This window comes from Cucurbita pepo, chromosome 17, assembly GCF_057944985.1.
Source record: "Cucurbita pepo subsp. pepo isolate OVF chromosome 17, ASM5794498v1, whole genome shotgun sequence".
NCBI lineage: Eukaryota > Viridiplantae > Streptophyta > Magnoliopsida > Cucurbitales > Cucurbitaceae > Cucurbita > Cucurbita pepo.
The window spans coordinates 2,015,855-2,038,474 of NC_141814.1; the positions used below are offsets into that span (position 1 = coordinate 2,015,855).

General features: G+C 34.5%; 4 protein-coding genes, 1 non-coding gene and 1 pseudogene across 7 annotated transcripts; 3 read left to right on the forward strand and 3 right to left on the reverse strand.

Moving 5' to 3' along the window:
* Positions 1 to 143: 143 nt before the first annotated feature.
* LOC147787400 (non-specific phospholipase C4-like) lies at positions 144 to 5,317 on the forward strand (annotated as a pseudogene). The gene is made up of 6 exons (XR_015413439.1): positions 144 to 164; positions 1,262 to 1,866; positions 2,083 to 2,202; positions 3,463 to 3,873; positions 3,992 to 4,162; positions 4,925 to 5,317. The product of XR_015413439.1 is annotated as a non-specific phospholipase C4-like (transcript).
* A 730-nt stretch (positions 5,318 to 6,047) lies between these two features.
* Positions 6,048 to 6,948, forward strand: LOC147787401 (Putative membrane lipoprotein). Its single transcript, XM_087119328.1, has one exon. The coding sequence runs from the start codon at positions 6,181 to 6,183 to the stop codon at positions 6,661 to 6,663; it is 483 nt and encodes a 160-aa protein (XP_086975454.1). The 5' UTR covers positions 6,048 to 6,180; the 3' UTR covers positions 6,664 to 6,948.
* A 965-nt stretch (positions 6,949 to 7,913) lies between these two features.
* On the reverse strand, positions 7,914 to 9,828 carry LOC111778222 (large ribosomal subunit protein eL43). Its single transcript, XM_023657918.2, has 5 exons — positions 9,712 to 9,828; positions 8,862 to 8,901; positions 8,463 to 8,551; positions 8,280 to 8,362; positions 7,914 to 8,186 (listed from the first exon to the last, which is right to left on the reverse strand). Exons 1-5 carry the CDS (start codon positions 9,712 to 9,714, stop codon positions 8,123 to 8,125), a joined length of 279 nt encoding a protein of 92 aa, XP_023513686.1. The 5' UTR covers positions 9,715 to 9,828; the 3' UTR covers positions 7,914 to 8,122.
* Positions 9,829 to 10,823: 995 nt separating this feature from the next.
* On the reverse strand, positions 10,824 to 14,142 carry LOC111779008 (uncharacterized). Its single transcript, XM_023659035.2, has 3 exons — positions 12,791 to 14,142; positions 11,441 to 11,705; positions 10,824 to 11,343 (listed from the first exon to the last, which is right to left on the reverse strand). The coding sequence occupies exons 1-3, from the start codon at positions 13,870 to 13,872 to the stop codon at positions 11,158 to 11,160; spliced, it is 1,533 nt and encodes a 510-aa protein (XP_023514803.1). The 5' UTR covers positions 13,873 to 14,142; the 3' UTR covers positions 10,824 to 11,157.
* A 1,796-nt stretch (positions 14,143 to 15,938) lies between these two features.
* LOC147787402 (small nucleolar RNA snoR114) lies at positions 15,939 to 16,028 on the forward strand. The gene has a single exon (XR_015413579.1). It is a non-coding gene; the product is annotated as a small nucleolar RNA snoR114 (small nucleolar RNA).
* A 2,375-nt stretch (positions 16,029 to 18,403) lies between these two features.
* On the reverse strand, positions 18,404 to 22,161 carry LOC111778867 (putative casein kinase II subunit beta-4). Of its 2 annotated transcripts, none has more exons than XM_023658863.2 (5): positions 21,629 to 22,161; positions 21,090 to 21,308; positions 20,403 to 20,512; positions 20,168 to 20,333; positions 18,404 to 18,863 (listed from the first exon to the last, which is right to left on the reverse strand). In XM_023658863.2, the coding sequence occupies exons 1-5, from the start codon at positions 21,858 to 21,860 to the stop codon at positions 18,733 to 18,735; spliced, it is 858 nt and encodes a 285-aa protein (XP_023514631.1). In that variant the 5' UTR covers positions 21,861 to 22,161; the 3' UTR covers positions 18,404 to 18,732. The 2 variants fall into 2 exon arrangements, with proteins under 2 accessions (XP_023514631.1, XP_023514630.1); XM_023658862.2 differs by having other exon boundaries at positions 21,090 to 21,311.
* Between the last annotated feature and the right edge of the window lie 459 nt (positions 22,162 to 22,620).

The window sequence follows — 22,620 nt, forward strand, 5'->3', positions numbered from 1 at the left end:
AAATTGCTACAAAATAGAACTATCTAGACTTTGAATTTCTAATTATCATTTATACTTATTATTTATATGACGTCTTTTATAATAAAGTTCTTACCGTTGCAAAACGTTTGAATTAAATGACAAAATAATGATATAATGTTCGAATGTATTTTACTCTTCGAGTTGTAAATAATTTTATTATTTTTATTCAATAAAATGACACGTTTACTCGTAAAATTTTTAAAAAATACGAATAAGGATTATATATAATAATAATAATAATAATAATTTTGTGATTCAATTTTTATATGAAACTCAAAATTTAATGTTTAAATTTAATTATTATTCAATAACATGGAATCTTCACAACAAAGAAAAAAAAACCCAATAGAAATAAAACATAAATAAAATAAATAAATAAAAAAGCAGAAAGAATAAGTAAATTGGAATAAGAAAAAGTAAAACTTAAAAATAAAAGGAGAGAATCCCATCAAATAATAGGGGGGGAAAAGAATCTACAAAGGATAAATATAAAAAGAATAATGATTTATAATTCAAGGTATTAAAAATTACAAAAAAAAAAAAAAAAACAAAAAAAAAACATAATTATAATTGATATTTTTTCAATTTTCTTAGGTTCAAATTTGATGAATTCGACTCGTATATTCAATAAAAAAAATAAGTCTCAACAGTTTTGTTCTCTGGCCATTTTTTCATATTTTTTTTTTCAAAGGTGTCACGGACAAATTTGACCTGTATGTTTAGTAAAAAACACGTCCCAACTGGGCCATCTACTTTATAAGTAACCGTTTCATGAGGCTCATTATATAAGTAATATCTTTTTTACCATCGACATAGAGTCGAGTTTGTTATAATAGGTAATATTTTTATCACTTAGAGTCGCGTCGTTCATATCAACGTTGACAAATAAGCCTATTAGAATCTAGAAGTAGATTGAATAAAAATATTTGAAAATTAATAAAATAGAATAAAATGTTTTGATTTAAAAATTTATATATCCATAATGTTTTATATTTTTTAAAATTTATATATATATATATATATATATATATATATATATATATATATATATATATAGTTTTGTTAATTTTGAAATTAGTAAATTTATATGTTTGAAATAATTTTGTTATAAAAAGTAATTTTTAAAAAATATTAATTATAAGAAAATACAGAAATTAGTTTGGCAAAGATTTGTGTGATTTCTTATACGTCATAACCTCCTTAACGCGTCCGTATTTCAAAACACAAAATCAAAAATCAGTTTCCTGACACACTTCACCTCGCTTCGTTCTTCTTCCTCTCTCCTCTCTCCTCTCTCTCTAAAATTCCCCTTTCCATTTCCTCTCTCTCACTCCTCACAATGTCTCCGGCTACCAGCGCCACCGCAAGTCCGAAAGACGATCGTCATTCTAGTACAAGAGAATCAATCCTTCGATCACATGCTCGGCTGGATGAAGTCTCTAAATCCAGAAAGCGACGGCGTCACAAATGAAAACCGATTCTCGAACCCTATCTCCACCTCCGATCCAAATTCGCCTTCTATTTTCTTCGGAAACGCCTCCGCCTACGTCGATCCTGATCCCGGCCACTCAATCCAAGACATAGACGAGCAGATTTTCGCCGAGCCGTGGTCCGACGCTTCTCAATCGAAAGATCCTCTTCCGCCAGCGACGATGCGAGGCTTCGCACAGAACGCAGAGCGGATCGAAAAAGGAATGTCAACGGATTCAAGCCGGAGGCGGTGCCGGTGTTCAAAGAGTTGGTGATGGAGTTCGGAGTGTGTGACCGGTGGTTCGCGTCGGTGCCGGCGTCGACGCAGCCGAATCGACTGTTTGTGCGCTCGGCGACGTCGTTTGGACTGAGTATGTTAAGAATGAGATAGAAAATATAATTGGGAAGGTGTATATTATCATTGATATTGACATCCTTTAAATAGGATACGAAAAGTACAAATAGAAAAATATAAAATAATTAAATACTGAGAATAAAATAAAATATACTCTAAATCTAACCATAAATGGAAGAATATTAAGATATAATATCTAAGATATATTCCATAAATAATATATCTCAACAGAGTAGTAACGATACGAAGCAGTTGATCGGAGGACTTCCGCAGAAGACGATCTTCGAATCGTTGGAAGAAGAGGGCTTCAGTTTCGGGATTTACTACCAGCATCTTCGGTCTACTCTATTCTACCGGTACGTTCTTTATTCTCATATTTTTTTCAAATTATTGTTGTTTTTAATTACTCATTTTTATCTTTTCTTGAGAAGTAATTTGAACGTAATGTCTATAAAAATATTTGAAATATATATATATATATATATATATACACACATATCACTATCATTACTGTATTTGATGCAATATATTGGGGAAGAAAAAAAAGATAGTGTTGGAGAATTCGTTTAAGAAAAGAGAGAAAAAGGTTAGGAGTATTTTTATTGGACAACTTTACCCCCATAATTTTATTAATATATATATATATATATATATATATCAACGTGCAATAAAAGATATTAGCGATTTGATCATTTGGTTTTGAAATTAGGTTTGTATTTTTTATTTAATTCCCCAGATTTTTATATATAATTAAAAAAAAAAACATTTAAATTCTTAATTATATTTCAATAAAAATTAAGAATTACCTTTTTTTTCGGTTTTTAAAATTTTTCTTGGGGAGAAGAGAATAATTTTTTAATAATAAAGTTATGTGGTTTTTCATAATTAGCTCTCAAGTTGAATCTTTAGAGGGTGTGTTTCATTGCCGGTTAGGAACAGAAAAAAAAAAAAAAAACTAGAAATATCAGAAGAATTAGGAGAAATCTCACGTCCAAATGAAATTGGCTATCATAGAGTGTTACAAAATCAATGACTAAATCAAATCTAATCCAAATAATTTAATCAAATTTAATCCTAACATTGCTGCCATGCACAAAACATATTTACTAGTTACAATTCATAAAATAAATCTAAATGTACTATTAGATAAAAAAAAATTAATTTAAATCTCAAGTATGAATTAGGAAGGTTTATATGACAACTCAAACTATATATATATTTATATATATATATATATAATTTATTGTTTGTTTGTTAAGGTTGGGTGGAATTTTTAATGAAATTGAAAATTTGGATTTGTTGGATCAACTCGATCAATCCAACTAACTCGAAAATAGAGTTACAGTCCAAATAAACTTGGGATTAAGAATATCTAACCTTGTAACCAATACTTGTAACCAATATTTGTGATTAGTGATGTATGTTAATATTTGATATTTGAATTTGGTGAAATTTTAATTATTAATATAAAGTTAGAATTTGTTTTGAGTATTTGGATCACTAATTTTTGGGTTATTTGGGTGACGAATTCAAAATTTTGGATGGATGGAAATCAAGGTATCAATCAATTATAGAATAATTTCAACAAAATAAATTGATTTGTTTTTCTTTGTTAGGAATGTAAGGAAATTGAAATACATAAAAGAATTTCCATCCCTTTGGGATCGATTTCAAGAGACACTGTGAAGAAGGAAAGCTCCCAAACTACGTAGTGATAGAACAGAGATTCTTCGATTTAGCATCATTACCTGGAAACGACGATCATACTTCTCACGACGTTGCAGAAGGCCAAAAACTCATCAAACAAGTCTACGAAGCTTTGCGATCCAGTCCACAGTGGAACCAGATCCTGTTCTTGATCACCTACGATGAGCATGGAGGTTTCTTCGACCACGTCGCCCCGCCGCTCGCTGGAGTACCTAATCCCGACGGCCGCGTCGGTCCTCCTCCCTACAATTTCATGTTCGATCGCCTCGGAGTTAGGGTTCCGACGGTTTTTGTCTCTCCTTGGATTCAACCCGGAACAGGTAATCTTTTGCTTTCTGAAATTTTGATTCATTCCTGGTTCTGTTATTTTATAGGATTTTTGGTGTTTGATATTTTGATTCCTAATTAATGACGGAGATAGTATGCGACATGATGCAGTGTTGCACAGGCCATTGGGGCCGGATCCGAGGTCGGAGTTTGAGCATTCGTCGATTCCTGCGACGGTGAAGAAGATTTTTGGTCTTGAGCAATTCTTGACGAAGCGCGACGAATGGGCCGGCACTTTTGAGATTGTTCTTAATCGACACATCCCAAGAACTGATTGTCCAGGTCTGATTTCTCTTTCTTGATTGTTCGATCAACTCTTAATATCCATAATTGTACCTACGTTTGAGGATTTTCGGGAGGAAGTCAGTAAGGAATACATCTCCATTAGTATGGAGTCTTTTAGGAAAACCAAAAGCAAACTTATGCTCAAAGTGAACAATATCATATCATTGTTGAGAGTCGTGGTTCCTAACATAGTATCAGAGTTATGCCCTTAACTTAACCATGTCAATATAATTCTCAAATGTCGAACAAAGAAGTTGTGAGCCTCAAAGGTGTAGTCAAAAGTGACTCAAGTATCGAACAAAAAGTGTACTCTTTGTTCGAAGACTCTAGAGAAGGAGTCAAATCTCGATTAAGGGGAGGTTGTTTAAGGGCTCCATAGGCCTCGGGAGAGGCTCTATAGTGTACTTTGTTCGAGGGGAGGATTGTTGGGAGAAAATCCCACGTTAGCTAACTAACTTAGGGAAGGATCATGGGTTTATAACTCAGGAATACATATCCATTGATACGAGGTTTTGTGGAGAAACCAAAAGCAAACCCACGAGAGCCTATACTCAAAGTAGATAATATCATATCATTATGGAGAGTCGCGGTTCCTAACATCATATCCATGGTCTGATAATATCCGTAATTATATTCATGATTTGATTTCTCTTTTTTTTTATCGTTCGTTCAATTCTTAATATGATTATCTAAACGTATTCACGGTCAATATAAGTCTCCCTAATACAACTACCAATATTACTCTGACTACTACAACAGTGAAGCTAAAGGATCCGGTGAAATGACGAGACGTCGAGGCAAACGAGACGAGACGACTGAGCGAGTTCCAGGAGGAGTTGGTACAGTTAGCAGCAGTGCTGAAAGGAGATGAGAAGAAGGAAATAAATCTGGAAAAGGTAGCAGAGAAGATGAGAGTTGTCGAGGGAGCTTCATACTGTGAAAAAGCATTGAAAAGTTTCGTAAAAGAGTGTGAGAAAGCCATGGAAAATCAAGTGTGATTTACTAGTTTTGATTTAATTTTGTAATTCATTTCGTATTAGTTATGTTCTATGATATTAAAGTGTCGAGTTTCTTGAACTTTATCGGTATAAAATTGAATATGTGTTGAATTTAGCATAATTTAATTTATTAAGGTATAGAACGATATAGTAACGACTGGGATGCATGCTTAGATTGAGTTTAAAAGAACGGACATGTAGACTCGTTGTAAGAGCTCAATGACCAAATATTGTTTCTACTGGGGTTTCCCTTAAAACGCATCTACTAGAGAAATGTTTGTTTCTATCTCCAATCGACGTGCGATCACACCGATCACAATAATCCACTCCCTTGTGAGCCTAGCATCTTAAGGAATGATTTGTTTCCTTCTCCACGGGCCCTGCGTCTTAAGAAATGTATCGTTTTCCTCTCCAATCGACGTGGGATCTCACGATCCACTGCATTGGGGCCAGCATCATCGCTAGTACACCCAGTGTTTAAGGTTTTAAAACGCATCTACCCGTGAATGCTTAGCTCTCAAAAAATCATTAATCACATTAATTAAAAAATAAATTCAATTACCCGTGAATGCTTAGCTCTCAAAAAATCATTAATCACATTAATTAAAAAATAAATTCAATTAGTTCATTTTGTTATATTTTTAAAAAAAGATTAATAAATGAATCTCTAAACTTAATTAATTAAGATTAATAATCTTTAAAAATTACGATGAGTTCAGATCATATTGAATAATTATCTAGGATGAGACGGGACGGTTTATTAATACCTCTACGAATAGCAAACGACAACTCTAAACGTACAAATTTGGGTCCTATTTTTCTCCCCTTGTTTTTCTCTCTATTGTATCGTCCCGAACGTCGATACCTAAATCGGTTAAGTCATTATAACGTACCAACAAACCAACTTTGTAAGGTTTGAAACCCTTCCTTCCATTGGATTTGTTTGCCAAAAGAAAGCAAAATGAATATCTGAATCCATGGAATAAACAGCTCCCCATAACATATCAATCGCATTTCATGGAAGAAAGAAAAGGGGATGCAAGAATTCTGATCATCTCCGGTTTGATGTTCCTCTGCGTCGTCGCCGGCGGCTTCCTCCTCTGCCTCTACCTCTTGGTCCCGGAATCGGAGTCTCAAGATTGGTACTCCGTCGTCGGGATCATCTTGGTATCGACTCCATGGATGTTTTGGTTTTTGGTTTATTTGTATCATTGCCTCAAACCCATCAGAGTGCAGTCCAACGCCGCCTTGAGCCACTCCTCGAGCAGCAACCGGCCGCCGTCCGCTGCCAATAACGGTGGCGGAATTGTAGCCAATCTTCCTCAAGTTGAATCGCCGGATTGTGATACGCCCGGTGATGGCAAACGACGTGTGCATTTTGGTGCAGTGGTTGTTAAGGGAAATAACCCACAAGGTGGTAAGAAATCTAGCCATGATAGCGGTTCGAAAGAACTGAGATCGAACGAGAGCGGAGCAACGTCGCCAACCCCATCTTCATAGTACGATGTGATGCACGCATGAAAAATTGTTATTTAAGAGATCGTTTGGTTATGTTCATATTTCTCGTTTCTCTTTTTTATTTTTTCTTTCTGGGTTTTACGGAAATAGAAATGTTTGATAACTGTTCTTGTTTTCCATTCTATATTTTTGTGTATTGAGAAAAAAAAAACGAAGAGAAATGTAAGTGTGGGATTTTTAGGTTAAAATGTTGTGTAAATGTGATTTAGAGAGGAAAATTCATGGGGATGGAATTGTTTACAACTTAATTGAGAATATTTTTAATTAGTTCTTGTGATTTTATGTTTTTTTTAAAGAGATTAATAGATAGATGTTTGATTAGTAGTGATAATTATTGTGATTTATATGTTTTGTAATACATGAACAAAGAAGCATTTCATTTCTCATGGTTTCAAATTTCTTATTCCTTTTATCAATCGTGTTGAGATGAATAGTTCTTTATATTTGAGGACAAAATGACCACATTTTCTATCAAATGACATATGTTGTTTATCAAAATGAGTATAATTCAGCTATAATTGATATATGCTGCTTTTCTTAAGATTAAAGATTCAAATCGAGATTAAAGATTCAAATCTTCAAACCTCACAGTACGTTGTACCAAAAAAATTAGTGTTTATGTTTCAAGCCAAGGTGTTCAAGTTGTTAAACTAAAAAATGATAAAGAGCTTTATGTTTATGGAGTTTAGGTCTAGACAAGAAATGGTTTGTGAGAAGTGGAAGAGTGAACGACTATTGATGCACTAAAAGAGAGAAGCTTACCAATAATGTAAAGGAGTACCTAGATAGAGGCAGACGATTGGCCGTAAATCAAAAACTAAAATTAAGTGGAAAAAATATATGAATAATCTTTGTCATTTATTTTTTGTTTGCTACATATCATCGTCAGTCTCATGTTTTTAAAATAAAATGCTTTATCAAGGAAAGGTTTTAACATCATCCCAAGCAAAATGATGAAAAAAAAAACCCACCATCGGATACGAATCAGGAGTTACTTCTTGATCAAACCGCACCGCTTCCGCCGCCTGCTTAAACTCAAGTTTCACGGTGGCGGCGGTGGTGTTGTTGATAGCTCCTCCATGGAAAGACTGAGATTGTCATCAAACTTCCCATGAGTTTCTTCTCTACCACCGCCGATGAACGGCGGAGGAAATGAAACATCTTGGTAGCCATGGCTACACTACTAAACTATCCATCCAACATAAATAATAAATAGAGAATAGACATCTAGGTAGCTCATAATGCTAAACTAAAATTCAAATTCTAAAATAAATATCGTCAAAACTAGATTCAACAAGCTTGATTTAACTTCAGATCTTTCGTTCGTAAAGAAAATACAAAAAATTCGGGAAAAATATACGAAATTAAAGAGACTAAACCTCAACAAAATTACTCCATGCCTCCTCGTCAATAGATAGAAAAGATAAATCTGGTAGTTCATCTAGCTTTCTGTCTGCTCCCTCAACCTTCTTATGGTACTCCTCACAGTAACGGCACTTGCAGTACTGTCATTAACGAACAACATACAAAGTCAAAACATAGAAACAAATTTGGGATTAAAAAAGACATACAAACAGAGCAATCTCAAACATCCTTACTTCAACGTGTAAGCCCCTCCTGCTTTCACTTTACCGCAATCTTTGCAACCCCATATTCCCACAGCCTTCCTCTTCACCGCGTACTGGAAGGACAGATTGTACATTACTCAAATGTTTCACATTTATAGATTCAAATAAACGTTCACAAGGACGCCAAAACGAGCGTTTAAAACAATGTTGTACCTTCCCACAAAACTCACAGAAGTACTTGCTGTGCTGACTTACTTCCATCTTCTTAATTTGCTTCCTCAAACTAGCACCATAACGAGTGCCTGTAATCATCAAGAAACCATTTTTAATATGTTATATATAAAATTAAGAGTAAGACAAAGAAAGGGGAGGGTTGTCATCTAGCAAACAAGAAAAATGCTTGATCAGCTAATGTAAATTCCAGAACAGTGAAGAGTATCTCTCTATCAATGCAACCATCATAATATTCTTTTCTATCAAAATCTTTCACCAAATTCCAAAAAATCCTATACAAAATCTTTTTTTATGAGAAACAGAATCCTATACATATTCCCTCTCCCAACATTTTTAGTTCAATCTTATCTTGGGAATAAGAATGATAGAATCACATACCATACTTGCCAACGATGCCAGCCTTCTTGGTTCTCTTTGTCTACACAACATCATAAAAGGTAATGAGAAAGTTACGGATCCAACCATCAAGAAGAAAAAGGAGAATAAATAAAAAGGGTGAACAGAATTCTATGGCAAGATTCCAGAAGTCTGATTTATGAGTTCATGACATAAAAAATTATTAATGATCGAATAAGCCATTAGGAATATATATTGCGTCAACTCCTTGGATAGCTAGACAACACTACTAACACAAACTCTGGTATCTGGTTCAAAAGGAGAATGAGCGAAGTCCAAAAGAAAGATTCGACATTCAGCATATTCATCGCATTAATCTGCCCTACCTAACATCCAGCAATAACTAAATGGATTGAAAACATTGTTGCCATTAGTTTGAATTTTACTACAACATAAAAGTCCGTAAAAAACCAAAATGTAGAACAGGATTAATCTTGGTGAATTTACTACAGCACTTGCATATGCCTTCTAGGTGCTAAATCAATAGAAACCAATGTCCTGCTAGCCTAACCTTCATCTTTCATGTCCTGAATATCAAAATATTGCCAGACATAAACCTCTAGACAAGGATAATGAACTTATTAAGAAAACTGATCAACAACATTCAGGAAATCCTACATCAATCTAGTCCCTTCAAATTTCTCTCGAAACAAACAAACCAACAAGAACTTGATCGCTTAACACAGAACATTGTTAAAAGCCCAAGAGACGTGATCACCACATATCCAATCAATTTCGTCTACGAAATACACAAAATAATCTCAAAGGATTCCTAAGCTCCAAACATGAAGATAAAAGTTAACGAACAATAGGCGATGGGAATTTGGATTACCATTTTGGCGAACTAGCGGGAGAGATCAGAAACCCTAGAAATCTTCAGCACTTCCCTGCGCGGCTGGACAAAGGCCGTGGCGGTTTTTTGGTTTTATACGAGTGGCTAATGGAACTCAAAATTTGCCACTCGACTGCTTTAGGGCTGCTATAGGAAAGCCCAGTAGGCCCAATAGGCCCATACTTTATTTTAATCCCCGTATTTTTATCTCAGGATTGGATCCTTTTTCCCTGCTTTATTTTTACATTCTTACCTTAAATTTGAATAGTTAGTAATTTTTACCGTGGTAAAAAAAAGGTTAGAAGATTCCTTTAATGAGTTCTAAATAAGTTATTACATAAATTCATAAGAATTCGGAGTAAATATCGAATAAGTTGCAATCGATCCATATGATCCAATATGATCCAATAACGACTTACAATTTCTATAACTCAAACAATTATAAATGAGAGGCAACCCCGTGTCATACATAAACAAAACTCTTAGCTTCAACACAAAACATCGAGCTCTTAGAAGTAGCAACAAGAAGACCTGAACGACTTTAAAATCTTCATAAACGTCTTGAATGAACTACAACGATGGTCGATCTCAATACTAAACATCATCGGATAATCAACCCAACATAAGTTAAAAGTTAATAATTGATATTTCTTACCAAATTTATGGGTAAAAGTTGCTTTTTTTTTTCTTTATATTTGTTCGAGTGCTTATACTTTTCAAGCCCACCGCTAGCAGATATTGTCCACTGTGGCCCATAGTTTTAAAACGCACACACTTATAAAGAAGCGAGGAAGGCTAGTAGATGTTGCCCACTTTTGCCCTTTGCCCATAGTTTTAAAACGCATCTACTAAAGAAAGGTTTCCACACACTTAAGAAGTGAGGAAGATAAAATCTACAAAGAGTAAACTTGAGCCATTGCGTATGTACCTTCTTAACCGATTGAGTTATATTCAGATTGCCACTACATCCAAATGTCATGTATAAATTTGTAAGTCGTCCTTAACCCATCGAGTTATACTCAGGCTGGTGCAATATCTACACCTCATATGTAAATTTATATATCGTCTTTTAACTCGTTGAACTATACTCAAGTTTACACTACATCGAGTAATTCGTAAACAAAAACAAAAACGTGCATGAATTTCATCACATCAAATACAACATGGCTTTGGGGATGAGACCATCATCCACTTCCAGCCACTAAATTTCATTCTCATCATCTTACCTCTTTACAAAAATGGAACAAAAAGTGTAAAATTAGTTTTAACATATGCATATACTTTATCTCTCTTTCCCCCCTCATTAGACAATGTTAATGCAGAGCAATCCTAGCTATTTCAGCTCATATTAACACACATGAGCTAAAGAAAAAAACCGAACAGGAATCGAACAAACCTTAGTGTACGAGGTGTTATTGACCGATGAACTGCTGCTGCTGCAGACATTCAGACAATTGAGACTTGAGTAGTATTGTCGTTGGTGTTCTTGGTCCGTTGCATTTGCTTTTGGACTGCTTTGATGGCTGCTACTCTAGCTGCGTTCGCTGCTCTATTCGCCGCTGCTACTGCCCTGTTCACCCTTTCGTCCACTTTCCCGACGCTGTAGGCTTTGTCAGCTGCTCGTCTTGCTTCCTGTAGACAAACCAATTAGAAAACCATCTCGAACGCTGAACGACACGAAAAGTACTTGACAACCACAACGATTCGTGTAGGAAAGAGGGATTTGTACCTGCACTACATTCAGTACTTTGGAATGGTAAACTGCGACAGGGGATACTGGATAAGTAGAGCTCTGAGTGCTCGGAATGTCGAGAACTCCGTTCTGCCAGTGACCGGATCGGGTTTCTCCGTTTCTATATGTATACATTCCAAGTCCTTGCCTTCTGCCTTCATGCCAAGCACCCTCATATCGGTGTCCATTATTAGCAAATTGGTAAACCCCAAATCCATGCATTTTGTCCGTAAAATATTCACCAGCATATGTGTCCCCGTTTCTACAAGTTTTAAAGAGTACAAATATCAATAAGAACAGGTAGATCAGATAACATGTAGATTATATAAAAGGAAAACTGCTCCAGATTTACACATTTGCCTTGAAATATCGTATAGGACATGAAGCTCGTAAGCTCAAATTCCAATGAAGCACATGGAGGGACGTTTTCTCCGTTCTTAGCCGAAGAACAATTGTCCTAAATATCTCAGTATATCAAAAATGTTTCAATAATTGAACAATACTAGAGCTTAAACAGTTTAACTATATCCAAATTCCCTACAGAGCTGTTTCACATCCTTATCAATTCAGTTTCCCAGCTATCTCGGCTTATAGGTATAAAGCCTAAGTAAATTTATAACAGTCCAAGCCCACCGCTAACAAATATTGTTCTCTTTTAGTTTTTCCTTTCAGGCTTCCCGTAAAACACAGTGTGCTAGAAAGAGATTTTCACACCCTTATAAAGAATACTTCGTTCTTCTCTCTAACCAACGTGGGATCTCACAACCCACCCCTCTTAGGGGCCCAACATCTTCGTTGGCACACCGCCTGATGTCCATCCCCTTTGGGGCTCAGCGTCCTCGCTAACGCACAAGCTGATGTCTAGCTCTGATACCAACTATAACAACCCAAGCCCACCATCGTTAGCAGATATTGTCCTCTTTGGACTTTCCCTTTAAGGTTTCCCCTCAAGATTTATAAAACGCAGTCTACTAGGGAGAGGTACCCTTCTTTCTTTGTTGCCCTTTCTTGGGTTGGTTTCTCCAACACTTTCCTTCATCTTAAAAATTACGTACATTCAAAACCTAAATATAGCAGGGAACAAGGTGTTCTTGGTCAAAAGAAAGCCAAGACAATGCTCAACTTAAGAATGGTCAGATAACAGGGGCTTCAATAACGGGAGATAACCTCCAAGATCCAAGATTCATAGAACTCATTCAAGTGATACTAACTATTTCATTGAACCCATTCAAAACACTAATGCATAATTTGATGAACAGTTAGAAAAGGCAACAGAAACTGGTAAAAACAGCAATGCATAATTTGAATTCCAAGTCCTAGAAACCTTCAAGCAAACATATTAACTACCTGAAATGGTAATGGCCAAGTCCATGTTTGAGACCCCATTTGAATTCCCCGACGAATCTGCTTCCATCGTCGCAGGTATGAACTCCACATCCATGACTCTGCCCATTGGACCATTCTCCAGCATAAACGTCTCCAGTGTAAAACCTGTACATCCCAAAACCGTGCCGGAGGCCCTGCCGGTACTGCCCACGGTACCGGCTTCCTCTAGCCCATGTCTCAACTCCATATCCATCATACTTCCCATCAACCCAATCTCCTTCATATCTACCACTCATATAGTAGTAATAAACACCACTCCCTGAACACTTCCCCTTATGAAACTCGCCCTCATAAACGTCGCCATCGCTGTAGACCTGAACCCAACAACCTGAATTCAGCCTCTTCTCCGATTTTGATCGAGACCCAATTGACCACAAAACCGGGAGATGCGTTCTAGATGACGAAGACGACGAAATGAGCTTCACAGGGAAAGAACGGGCGAGAAACAAACGTATTGAAGGAAGGCGAGGAAGGGCGAGATTAAGAGAAAACAAAAGGGCAGCAGAGAAAGCAAAAGCCGAGAGGAAATCGAGGAAAAAAGAATGGGTTGGATGAGAAACTAAGAAATAGAAAAACGGAAGAGAAAACAAAAGAATCAAACGCAAATGGACGCGGAGACGACGAAGCTGCTTGAGCCGCCGGAGCAAACGGAAAACGGTACTCCGGACGGCCAAAGAGACAGAAAAGAAAGAGGGATTGACGGAATTGAATTGAGGGGCGGAAGGAAGACGATACAGAGAAGGGGATTTAGAGAGGGAAGAGTGATTATGAGTCAAGAGAGGTCTCTTATAAGGCGCAGTAGAAGAAGAAGACGACGGCGATGGCACAATCGGGTCATGATGAGCAGGAGTTTCGATCAAAATTTGAGGAGTAGTAAAAGAAAGAAAAGATCGCTGAGATTGATGATTATGAGAATGCGGCGGTGGATGTTTCTGATGAATGGAGATTGAAGATGGGAAAAACAGGGGAGGGGACGGATTGAAATCGGAAGAGACGCCGCTGCTTTCTTTTCCGATCTGAACTTCCGATTTCTTCTGATGCATTACATAAGAAATTCACCGAATTGAAGAAGAAAACAAACAAGATTCGAAATGGAAACGAACAAAAAAAGAAAATCAAATTCTCCCCTGGTAAAATCTTTCAATCTTCAAACTTCAAATCGTTCTTCTTGTTCCTTGTTCTTGTGAGAAGCTAATGGTTTGGCGTTAAAATCTTCGAATTCAGCGGAGAAAACTCGATGAATGTGGTTCGAGAAAACTCGTTGAGTGAGGAACGGAGGAGAGAGAAGGAGCGGTGTGCGCGTAGAATTTATGGATTCCAAACCCCAAATAAGCAACTCAGCTAGGGAAATCGAACCTCCTAAACTACCAAAATACCCCCCCTCTTTCTACAAAATTACTTAAATAACAACGGATATAATCAATGGAATCATCGTTAAATAACATTAATTTTACTTTTAAAAAGAACTAATTGATATATTAATTTTTAATTTAAATTTTTAATTTTTAATTTAAATTTTGGTAGGTTTGACTCAATTATAAATTTGAAAGTTAATAATTCCAATAAATATAAATTTAAAATTTATGGATAAATAAACTTATTTTAAATAATAATATTTTTCATAATAAAATATTAAATTTTATCGACAACCAATTTCAAATACGTATGCACATAAATTAAAAATCATAATCATTATATAATAAAATTTAACATTCAATAACGACGTAATTTCACGTGATAAATATTAAATTCTTAGATATTAAAATTTATTAAATATAATTTGTTACATAAAAATTAGATTTTACTAAAATTAAGTTTAAATATTAAATTTTGGTTTGGATAAAAGTATAGGGAAAATAATTATTGTTTTTACCTACTTTTTATTTATTTAGTTTAATTTCTTATTTTTATATATTTATATTGACAACTTGGTGTCTCTCTTACCTATTTAATAATTAAGTATTTGATGTTCGTTATGTAGAATATTCCCTAGGGTGTTATTAAATAATCATCATTTTTTTTCTTTTTAAATAATATTTACATATGTTTTAATTATTATATATTTATAATTTTAAATAGTTATGAAGGGTTAAACAAATCCCAACGGTTCAAAAAAACAGTCAACTATTACATTATGTTTTATGCTTTTTAAATTTTATTAAATTTATTAATTTTTGGTTTAAAATTAAATGACTAACTATATTGAATATACCCGTTATAAAACAAAATTAAGTTAATTATTTCAAAAATTATAGTAATCTTAAATTTGAGGTAAAATCATGTTAGCGGAAACGACCCGTGAAGCTCGTAACCATTGTTGTGCCAAATAAGGAAACCATATGCAGTCATATTATGAAGCATTTCTAACTCGACCGTGTTGTGGGATGGGAGAAGGTTGCTAGGGTACGTGACAACTTTATATGAATTGATGGCTTCGAGAAAAGTACGGGACTCTCGGTTGAGGTTCACCTTCTATCTCCTCTTAGCTTTCTCTATTTTTCTAAGCGGTTTTTCATTTTAGTAAATTGTTATATACTAAAATGTAAAAATAAATTGTTACCGAAGTAAAAAACAATACACTAACAAAAAAAAAAAAAAAAAAAAAATCATTTTATTTATTTACTTATTATTATTGTTATTATTTGTTAATTGTAATTTCTTATTTTAAATAGAGTTTTAATATATGATTAATAATTAATAATTAAGTATTTGAGGTTGGTTATGTAGACTATTCATTAGGGTGTTATTAAATAATCACTATATTTTTTATTTTCTTTTAAAAAATAGTCAATTATTATATTACTTTATTACATATTAATAATTTTTTGGGTTTAAAATTAAAAGGCTAAATAGATAGAATGCTTCCTAATATTTTAAAGAATTTTAAGAAAAACTAAAAGGATAATTCTTAAATTCAATTTTACTTTTAATGTATTAAAAATTATTTACTATAAAATTCATAAGGTAGATAAAAGTGTTTTAATAAGGACTATATTATTAATCATGTGAAATTGAACATCAAGCACCAGTGGTCTAGTGGTAGAATAGTACACTGCCACGGTACAGACCCGGGTTCGATTCCCGGCTGGTGCAATAAAAATTGTGGCATTAGCAATGATGAATTCTAGCGTTGACTGTGATCAGGGTCGATCACAACCGTCTGATCTTTGTGACGAATTGTTTAGCGCAATCAGAGCTTGCCTTATTTATTTATTTTTTTAAATACACAAAAACAATTATTCCGTTATTATTATTATTATTATTATTTTTTAATTCTATTTCCATCTTCTAATCAGTTATATTATTTATTTAGTTAATAATTATTCGGAACTTAATTATCGACTTTTTTATTATATTAACATTATAACACTGTTCCGAACTTCATTTATGGTTGTCATTTAATGTTGCTCCCTATATTTTTATGTGTTTAATATTATATCAACACTCTAACATTGTACTGCATATTTTTATGTCTCTGACTAATGGTCGTTTGTGGTCCTCATTCAACGTTGCTCACATTTTTTACGTTTTTTTTTCTTTATGTTTAATTCTTGCACGTGCCATTTGTAAATTGAAATGACTTGACTTTTTGCACACGTACCGGTCAGAGACGTCCCTTAACACGTTGTAATTTAAAATACATGAAAATATGTTAAAAGACACTTAAGTTAAATCATGCTCGAGTACCCCATTTTAAAAGGAAAGACATGAAACGTTTTAAATAGAGAAAAACACAAAAATGTCAAAGTTGCTTTATGATTGGCTTCTCCACCCTATTTGTTGCTTCGATAAATGAGTTAGGGAGTTTGGGCTTTACGAAACTATTCCATCTTCTGCAACAGAGGATTCAATCTTTCATACGTACAAACAAAAAGAGTAGACACACGGACATTGATGATTTATCGTGGGGAGAGAATTAAAATGGAAGGATTCAATGTTATGAAACAAAAAATGTTTGGTACTATAAGCCGACACTACGAGACGACCCCTTTTGAGAGGACACAGTCTTAAGGACACAAGATCTTCCCATCTTCACAATTGATCTTAAATAATAATGGTCCCAACTTGTATATCCGAACCATGAATGACTTCATTATTATCATTTAGTCAAACCCAATGTCGGGGTCCATTGAAGTAAACACTACGCACCTCTTCCAAATGTAGGGCTCCATTGATGGAGTTTTTTTAGACTTATTTGAAAGATTAAGGGTATCATTACAACTCGAGTTTAGGGGTGTTTTGAGATAAATACAATTTGTACTTTAATAAATAAAAAAAATGCTAAATTAAATAACAAGCACCAGTGGTCTAGTGGTAGAATAGTACCCTGCCACGGTACAGACCCGGGTGCGTTTATATAATCGTCAGAATGATCAGACGGTTGTAATCGACCCAGATCAAATCAACGCTATTATTCATCACTGCTAAATCTTTATGCACCAGCCGAGAATCAGAGCTTCATTCTTTTTTTCTTTTTTTTTTTTTTTTTTTTTTTGCTTTTATTTGTAATTGTGATTTAAGTTTTCTCTTCTAATTTCATTTGATTTCAATCTCTATGTACATTCATATCATTATTCTTCTTTGTCGTCGTTCGTTTATAGTAATTTATGGTAGTCATTCACATCTGTCTTATACATCCGCAATCAATCTCCAATACATAGTAATTAATCCATTCTCGTTCTAAAATGCTTACTTTCAGCATTAGTATCCAAAGTTTTATTTTATTTTTCTTCAAATTTTCAATTATATATTTACCTCCACACCGTCATACCTTACTCAAAAGTCGAGATCTAGAGCAATTAAATCAGATGACAATGTTGTATAATCCAACTTCACTCACTTGGAATCGAGCACCAATTCAGAGTTCTCTCTTTCATAATACATTTTTTTAACTAAATATTATCAGCTACTAAAAGTACTACTAGAAGTATATTTTAAAATAGTATTTAATTAAGCTTTGAAAACGTAATAAAAAGTGATTTTTGACCGATTAAAAGCTATTTTAAAATTTTCAACAATCAAGCAAATAATATTATTTCAGAAAGCATATAACCAATTCGCTTCTAAAACTGCTTAATATAATACATGTTTAATCACTCAAGTATTGTTTAATATCAATTTCTTTTGTTCAGTTGGGTGTGCAGGATGAGCGCGCAGAGGCGTGCAGTGGGTGTGCAGGGGCGTGCGGGGTGAGAGCGCGGGGGTGTACAGGGCGTGTGCGGGGGCGTGCAGGGTGAGTGCGCGGGGGTGTGCAGGGGGAGAGTTTCATAATTATAATCCTCAAAAGAAATTGATATTAAACAATACTTAAGTGATTCAATCACATTATCTAACAATACCATGAATCAATCACATTACAAAAAGAAAAAACATAAGCAACTCATAACATAAACTCAAAATTTTCAATGCAGAAGAACATCAGAAGCAAAAATTTCCTGAAATCATGAACCAAACCATACCCTAAACAGTCTACAACAAGTAAGAGATGAATTCTTATTACGACTACTCAGAGATGGCGGTAAGGGGGGGCTTAAAACTAAGGTGTATCAAGGAAAAAGAATCAAGTACAAGGACTGGAAGGAATAACAGCAAGTAATTTGGTTTAACAACCCATAAAGAAGAAATAAACTTACAAACACTATTTATTTTCATGAAATGACAATAATAAGAAGAAAATAAGGCATGTTCTACTACTATGACAATTTTGCATTGCGAACATTTTTGTTTAATAATCATTTTAATACTTTCTGAACAACTGCTTTTACCTTGACCGTTGGAAGAACCATGATGAGTAAGCACATATCGGCAGTGTCCTTTATTAGAAGTATTGCACCGGGCAGCGCATTTGCAAATGGATGAATATTGAAGATCTCAACCCAAGATGATGATGCTCTCCAACTCAATCATGGTTTGTGAAGCTTGAAGCCAAAAACTCTGGGAACATAGCTCTGTGTTGCTTTTTGTGGCTTGAGGTGACCGTATGTCATCAGGAACAAGTGCGGGAATGTGGTTCCGAAATATGCTCCATCAATATCTTAGGCCAGGTGAAGGAAATCTTGAAGAACACAAGAAACTACATGTGTACATCAACAGTTCATCAACCATGCAATAAAAATTGCACGAATGGTTCATAAAAAGACGTTTAACAAGAGCATTCAATAGCAAAGGGAAAAACAGGGAAATCAAGTCTCCAAAATTTGCTGGAGAGCACCAAACATAATTTCAGGACCATTACCAAAATAAAGGATCGAGTAACAAATTCATTCCCAGCCCATTTTGAAGCAAAATTTATCTGATGCAAGCTTTAACAATGAATATCCGACATGACAACTCTAACTTATCATCACATATCAGGGAAGGGGTGACTTTCGAGAAAAATGGGCATCGAGTGAAAGCACTTCTCTTCTTCTATCAGTACTTTTGAAAGATACACTAATTATGTGCTTAAGCACTTTATGTGTTTACAGAATTTCCAAAACCACTTCTGATTTTCTTGCTAAAGACACAGATAATCATAATAAGTGTTTTTATTTAGCTAAAAGCAAGGGTCACCTGCTGAAAATCATTCCAAAACCCACCCTTATGCTCTTAATATCGAGAAATGTAAGACTTAGTGAGAATCTGAGACTGGCTACAGATTTACCATAGCCTTCAACAAACAAAAGCATGCAAATTGGCGTTGTTTATCTATTTATCACAAAGCATGTGTTTTCATGAGATTACAGAACCAAGTATGATCAAGCATCTTTCAAGGATGAATCAATTGAGAATGTAGTGACCATAATCTTGCGGTAAGGGAGGGCCTCCTTGGCAATGGTTCTACAGTACTACTTTGGAATTTTTAGAACTTACAGACGGCTAACTTGAACAAAGACATATATTAACTAACTTTCTGCATATCAAAGACTAATGATTATCAATGCATTGATACATCGTGTTGAACTGCATTAACAGTTGATCACAACAATCTGTCATAATTGTGGCTCATTTGTTCTCAAAATACAAACTCAGTTTGTGATCACAAATAAGAATCCACATGGAAAGAAATCACTGGAAGAATAGTATAAACAAATATTATCTTCATTTGCAATAGGAAAGACATTAACATTACAAAAAAAAAAATTATGAAAGTAAACATGCTCTTGACACAAATAAACCATAGGAAAAATCAATCACATAAAATAAAAAAAATTAGGCCATGCTTCACTTTGAATTCAACAACAAAAGCATATAGACGTGCAGCAAAGAATCAAAATAATTATATATGAAAATAAAGTTACAAGAGGAAGGGGAAAACGAAGCAGAAGAACAAGACATGATAGATTATAAAAAGGATACTGCCTTGATATTTTGAACGAGGGTAATATATGTCTTCACACTTTGGGCAGTATATCTTTACAGTGCTTGAACGAGGAATATCTGACTGCCCAACTGGAAGGCATGGTTGTCCACAGCAGTACACTCTTGGGCACCTCCCAAAGTCATAGTTTTTCAACTTCTCTAGCTTTATTTTTCTAATTAGTTAAACATAGGGGAGAAATAAGTAGTTAAAGAAACATGTATAGGAAATTACCATTGCAGATATTCCTTTGCCAGTTAGGATGTATCTGACATGAATAAGACCATACAGCATCTCAGCAGCCGACTCAACTAATTCATTCTGTTCTTCAGTGAACATGTCACCTGCACAGACCATACACAGACAATAGACCAAAAACATCACATAAAAAAAATGGACGAGCACGAAAGAACAAAGAAAGGAAGTATGGACTATGCAGTAGTATCGTTCTTAAGCCCCTTTTCTACAAGTATGAACAGTGCACACTAAAATTTTCTCACTACAAGGCACATGTTAATTTTCACTAAGGAAATAAGCGGGAAACATCACGAAAAAGAGTAAAACTTCCATTAACAATTCCAAAATCAATCAGTTAGTAAAAGGTATGCTTATCAAAAAACTCTTAACTTTCTAAAAATGGATTGTGATATCTTCCAACCATCTGATTCATGGAAAACTAAACCAAAGCTACCCGTCATATTCAAAATTCTTAGAACTCAAAGGCACTATTGTACAACCTAGAATAGATTCGAATGCAAACAACATTCTTATGTAATGCTATTATAGCGCAGCAAGCATTCACACACAAAACTGAACTTCAAATGATATTATGGAATTCAAAAAAGCTTATGGGAGCAAGCTTTATACATTCATTAAAACACAAGAAAAACAAAAATTAAGCGCGGGACATGATAGTCTCACCATGAGAAGATTCAACATCCAAAATAAGATCAAGTGCATAGTCGTAGTACGGAACTTGACTGCTCAAGCCACAAAGATTGAAATCATCTTGTATGTACTCGTCATCAACTTCACAAAAGAATTCATTTCCCCTCAAATTGCAAAACCAAGAAATCCATGATGTATCATCCCCGTCTGAGCCACTGACATCCGACTCTTCGCTGTCTGTTTCAGATTCCTCTGCTATGATCGGAAACTTGTTAGCTACAACAAACTGTACAAGAAATAAAAAAAGTGACGAAGAAGAAGATAAACAATCGCAATTAAGATCTCCCGACAAAATAATGTTGCCATAAAAGCCAAGCACCACTCTATCATTGGATAACACTCTAATAACAAAAGTAAAAAATAAGAACGTTCATTACGCAAAAATGGATTTCCAGTTCAGTTCATTTTTATGTACAGTTTCCAAAACACGAAACAGAGACATTGAATGATCCAGATCCTCTTTATAAAAAAATAAAAAATCGAAACTGAGGAGGAACAAAGCCAACACTAACCATCAGAGCATTTATTCTTGGGTAGAGACACGGAACGATGATCGAGCTGTGATTTACCAGTCGAAGTCGAGGGTACAGAGAGCCTCTCCTTCTCCTTACTATGAAGACCTCTAGAAGTAGACGGAGAAGTCTTCTCCAGATGCTTATCAAGAGCATCGTTGATGCGCTTCCGATCGATCTCCGATTTCGACGAACCACCAATCCCCCCTCCGCCTCCTCGATCCCTATACATATCTTCAACGAATCACAGCTCGTAAATTAAAATTCAAATTCAAATTCAACCAACTGATGGAGGGACCCCACCCTCCCAAGAAGAAGGTGAGATTAGGGCTTTTCAGAAGGGAAAATCAGATGAATTGATATGCATAAGCGAGCAGCAAAGTGAAAAATGGAGGAAAATGGGGGAAGAACAGTAGAGTTTGATGAAGAAAAATGGAAGGAGAGGTTTCTAGGGTTTGAAGAAGTGGAAGAGACCAGTGCTCTTTCGCTTCTCTTTCTCTCTCTAAAAGGAAACGAAAAACAAAGAGCTTAGTAAAGGATTGTTCAGACGGAAAGTTAATTGTATTATTGATTTTTTTTAATTCAAAAAATATATTATTATTTCAATTTTTTTTTTTAATTTTAAAATGACCGAGGAATAAAGTTTTAATTTAAATATTTCTTTTTTAAAAATTAGGTCACAAGTTTGGTCGGTAGTGTTGTATTTATCCAGATTTAAAATATTTATTCTTTGAGGTTTTCAAAAAAAAAAAAAAAAAAAAAAATTTCCCTTGAAATAAATCATAGATATTCACAAACATTATGATCATTTTACTATTTATTTCATCGATAAAACCATTTATTAATTTATTTTTACATTATTTTGTAAACTATGTCACATAATTTATTTCAATTTTCATAATAACTGTCACATCAAGTTCCATCCAATTTATAAATAAATCTCTTTAAAATAATATTTTCGAATTAATTTCAAATTTTGAGCGTAAAAATAA

Coding starts and splice junctions, on each gene's coding strand:
- LOC147787401 (XM_087119328.1), top strand. CDS start 6,181: ATGGAAGAAAGAAAAGGGGATGCAAGAATTCTGATCATCTCCGGTTTG.
- LOC111778222 (XM_023657918.2), bottom strand. Junction 8,552..8,861: donor TGGCATCGTTGGCAAGTATG/GTATGTGATTCT, acceptor TGATGATTACAG/GCACTCGTTATGGTGCTAGT. Junction 8,187..8,279: donor GGAGGGGCTTACACGTTGAA/GTAAGGATGTTT, acceptor CGTTAATGACAG/TACTGCAAGTGCCGTTACTG.
- LOC111779008 (XM_023659035.2), bottom strand. CDS start 13,872: ATGCATCAGAAGAAATCGGAAGTTCAGATCGGAAAAGAAAGCAGCGGC. Junction 11,706..12,790: donor CTTGGCCATTACCATTTCAG/GTAGTTAATATG, acceptor TAAAACTTGTAG/AAACGGGGACACATATGCTG. Junction 11,344..11,440: donor AAGTACTGAATGTAGTGCAG/GTACAAATCCCT, acceptor GTTTGTCTACAG/GAAGCAAGACGAGCAGCTGA.
- LOC111778867 (XM_023658862.2), bottom strand. CDS start 21,860: ATGTATAGGGATCGAGGAGGCGGAGGGGGGATTGGTGGTTCGTCGAAA. Junction 20,513..21,089: donor GGATGTTGAATCTTCTCATG/GTGAGACTATCA, acceptor TGGTCTGTGCAG/GTGACATGTTCACTGAAGAA. Junction 20,334..20,402: donor GCAAAGGAATATCTGCAATG/GTAATTTCCTAT, acceptor AGAAAAATAAAG/CTAGAGAAGTTGAAAAACTA.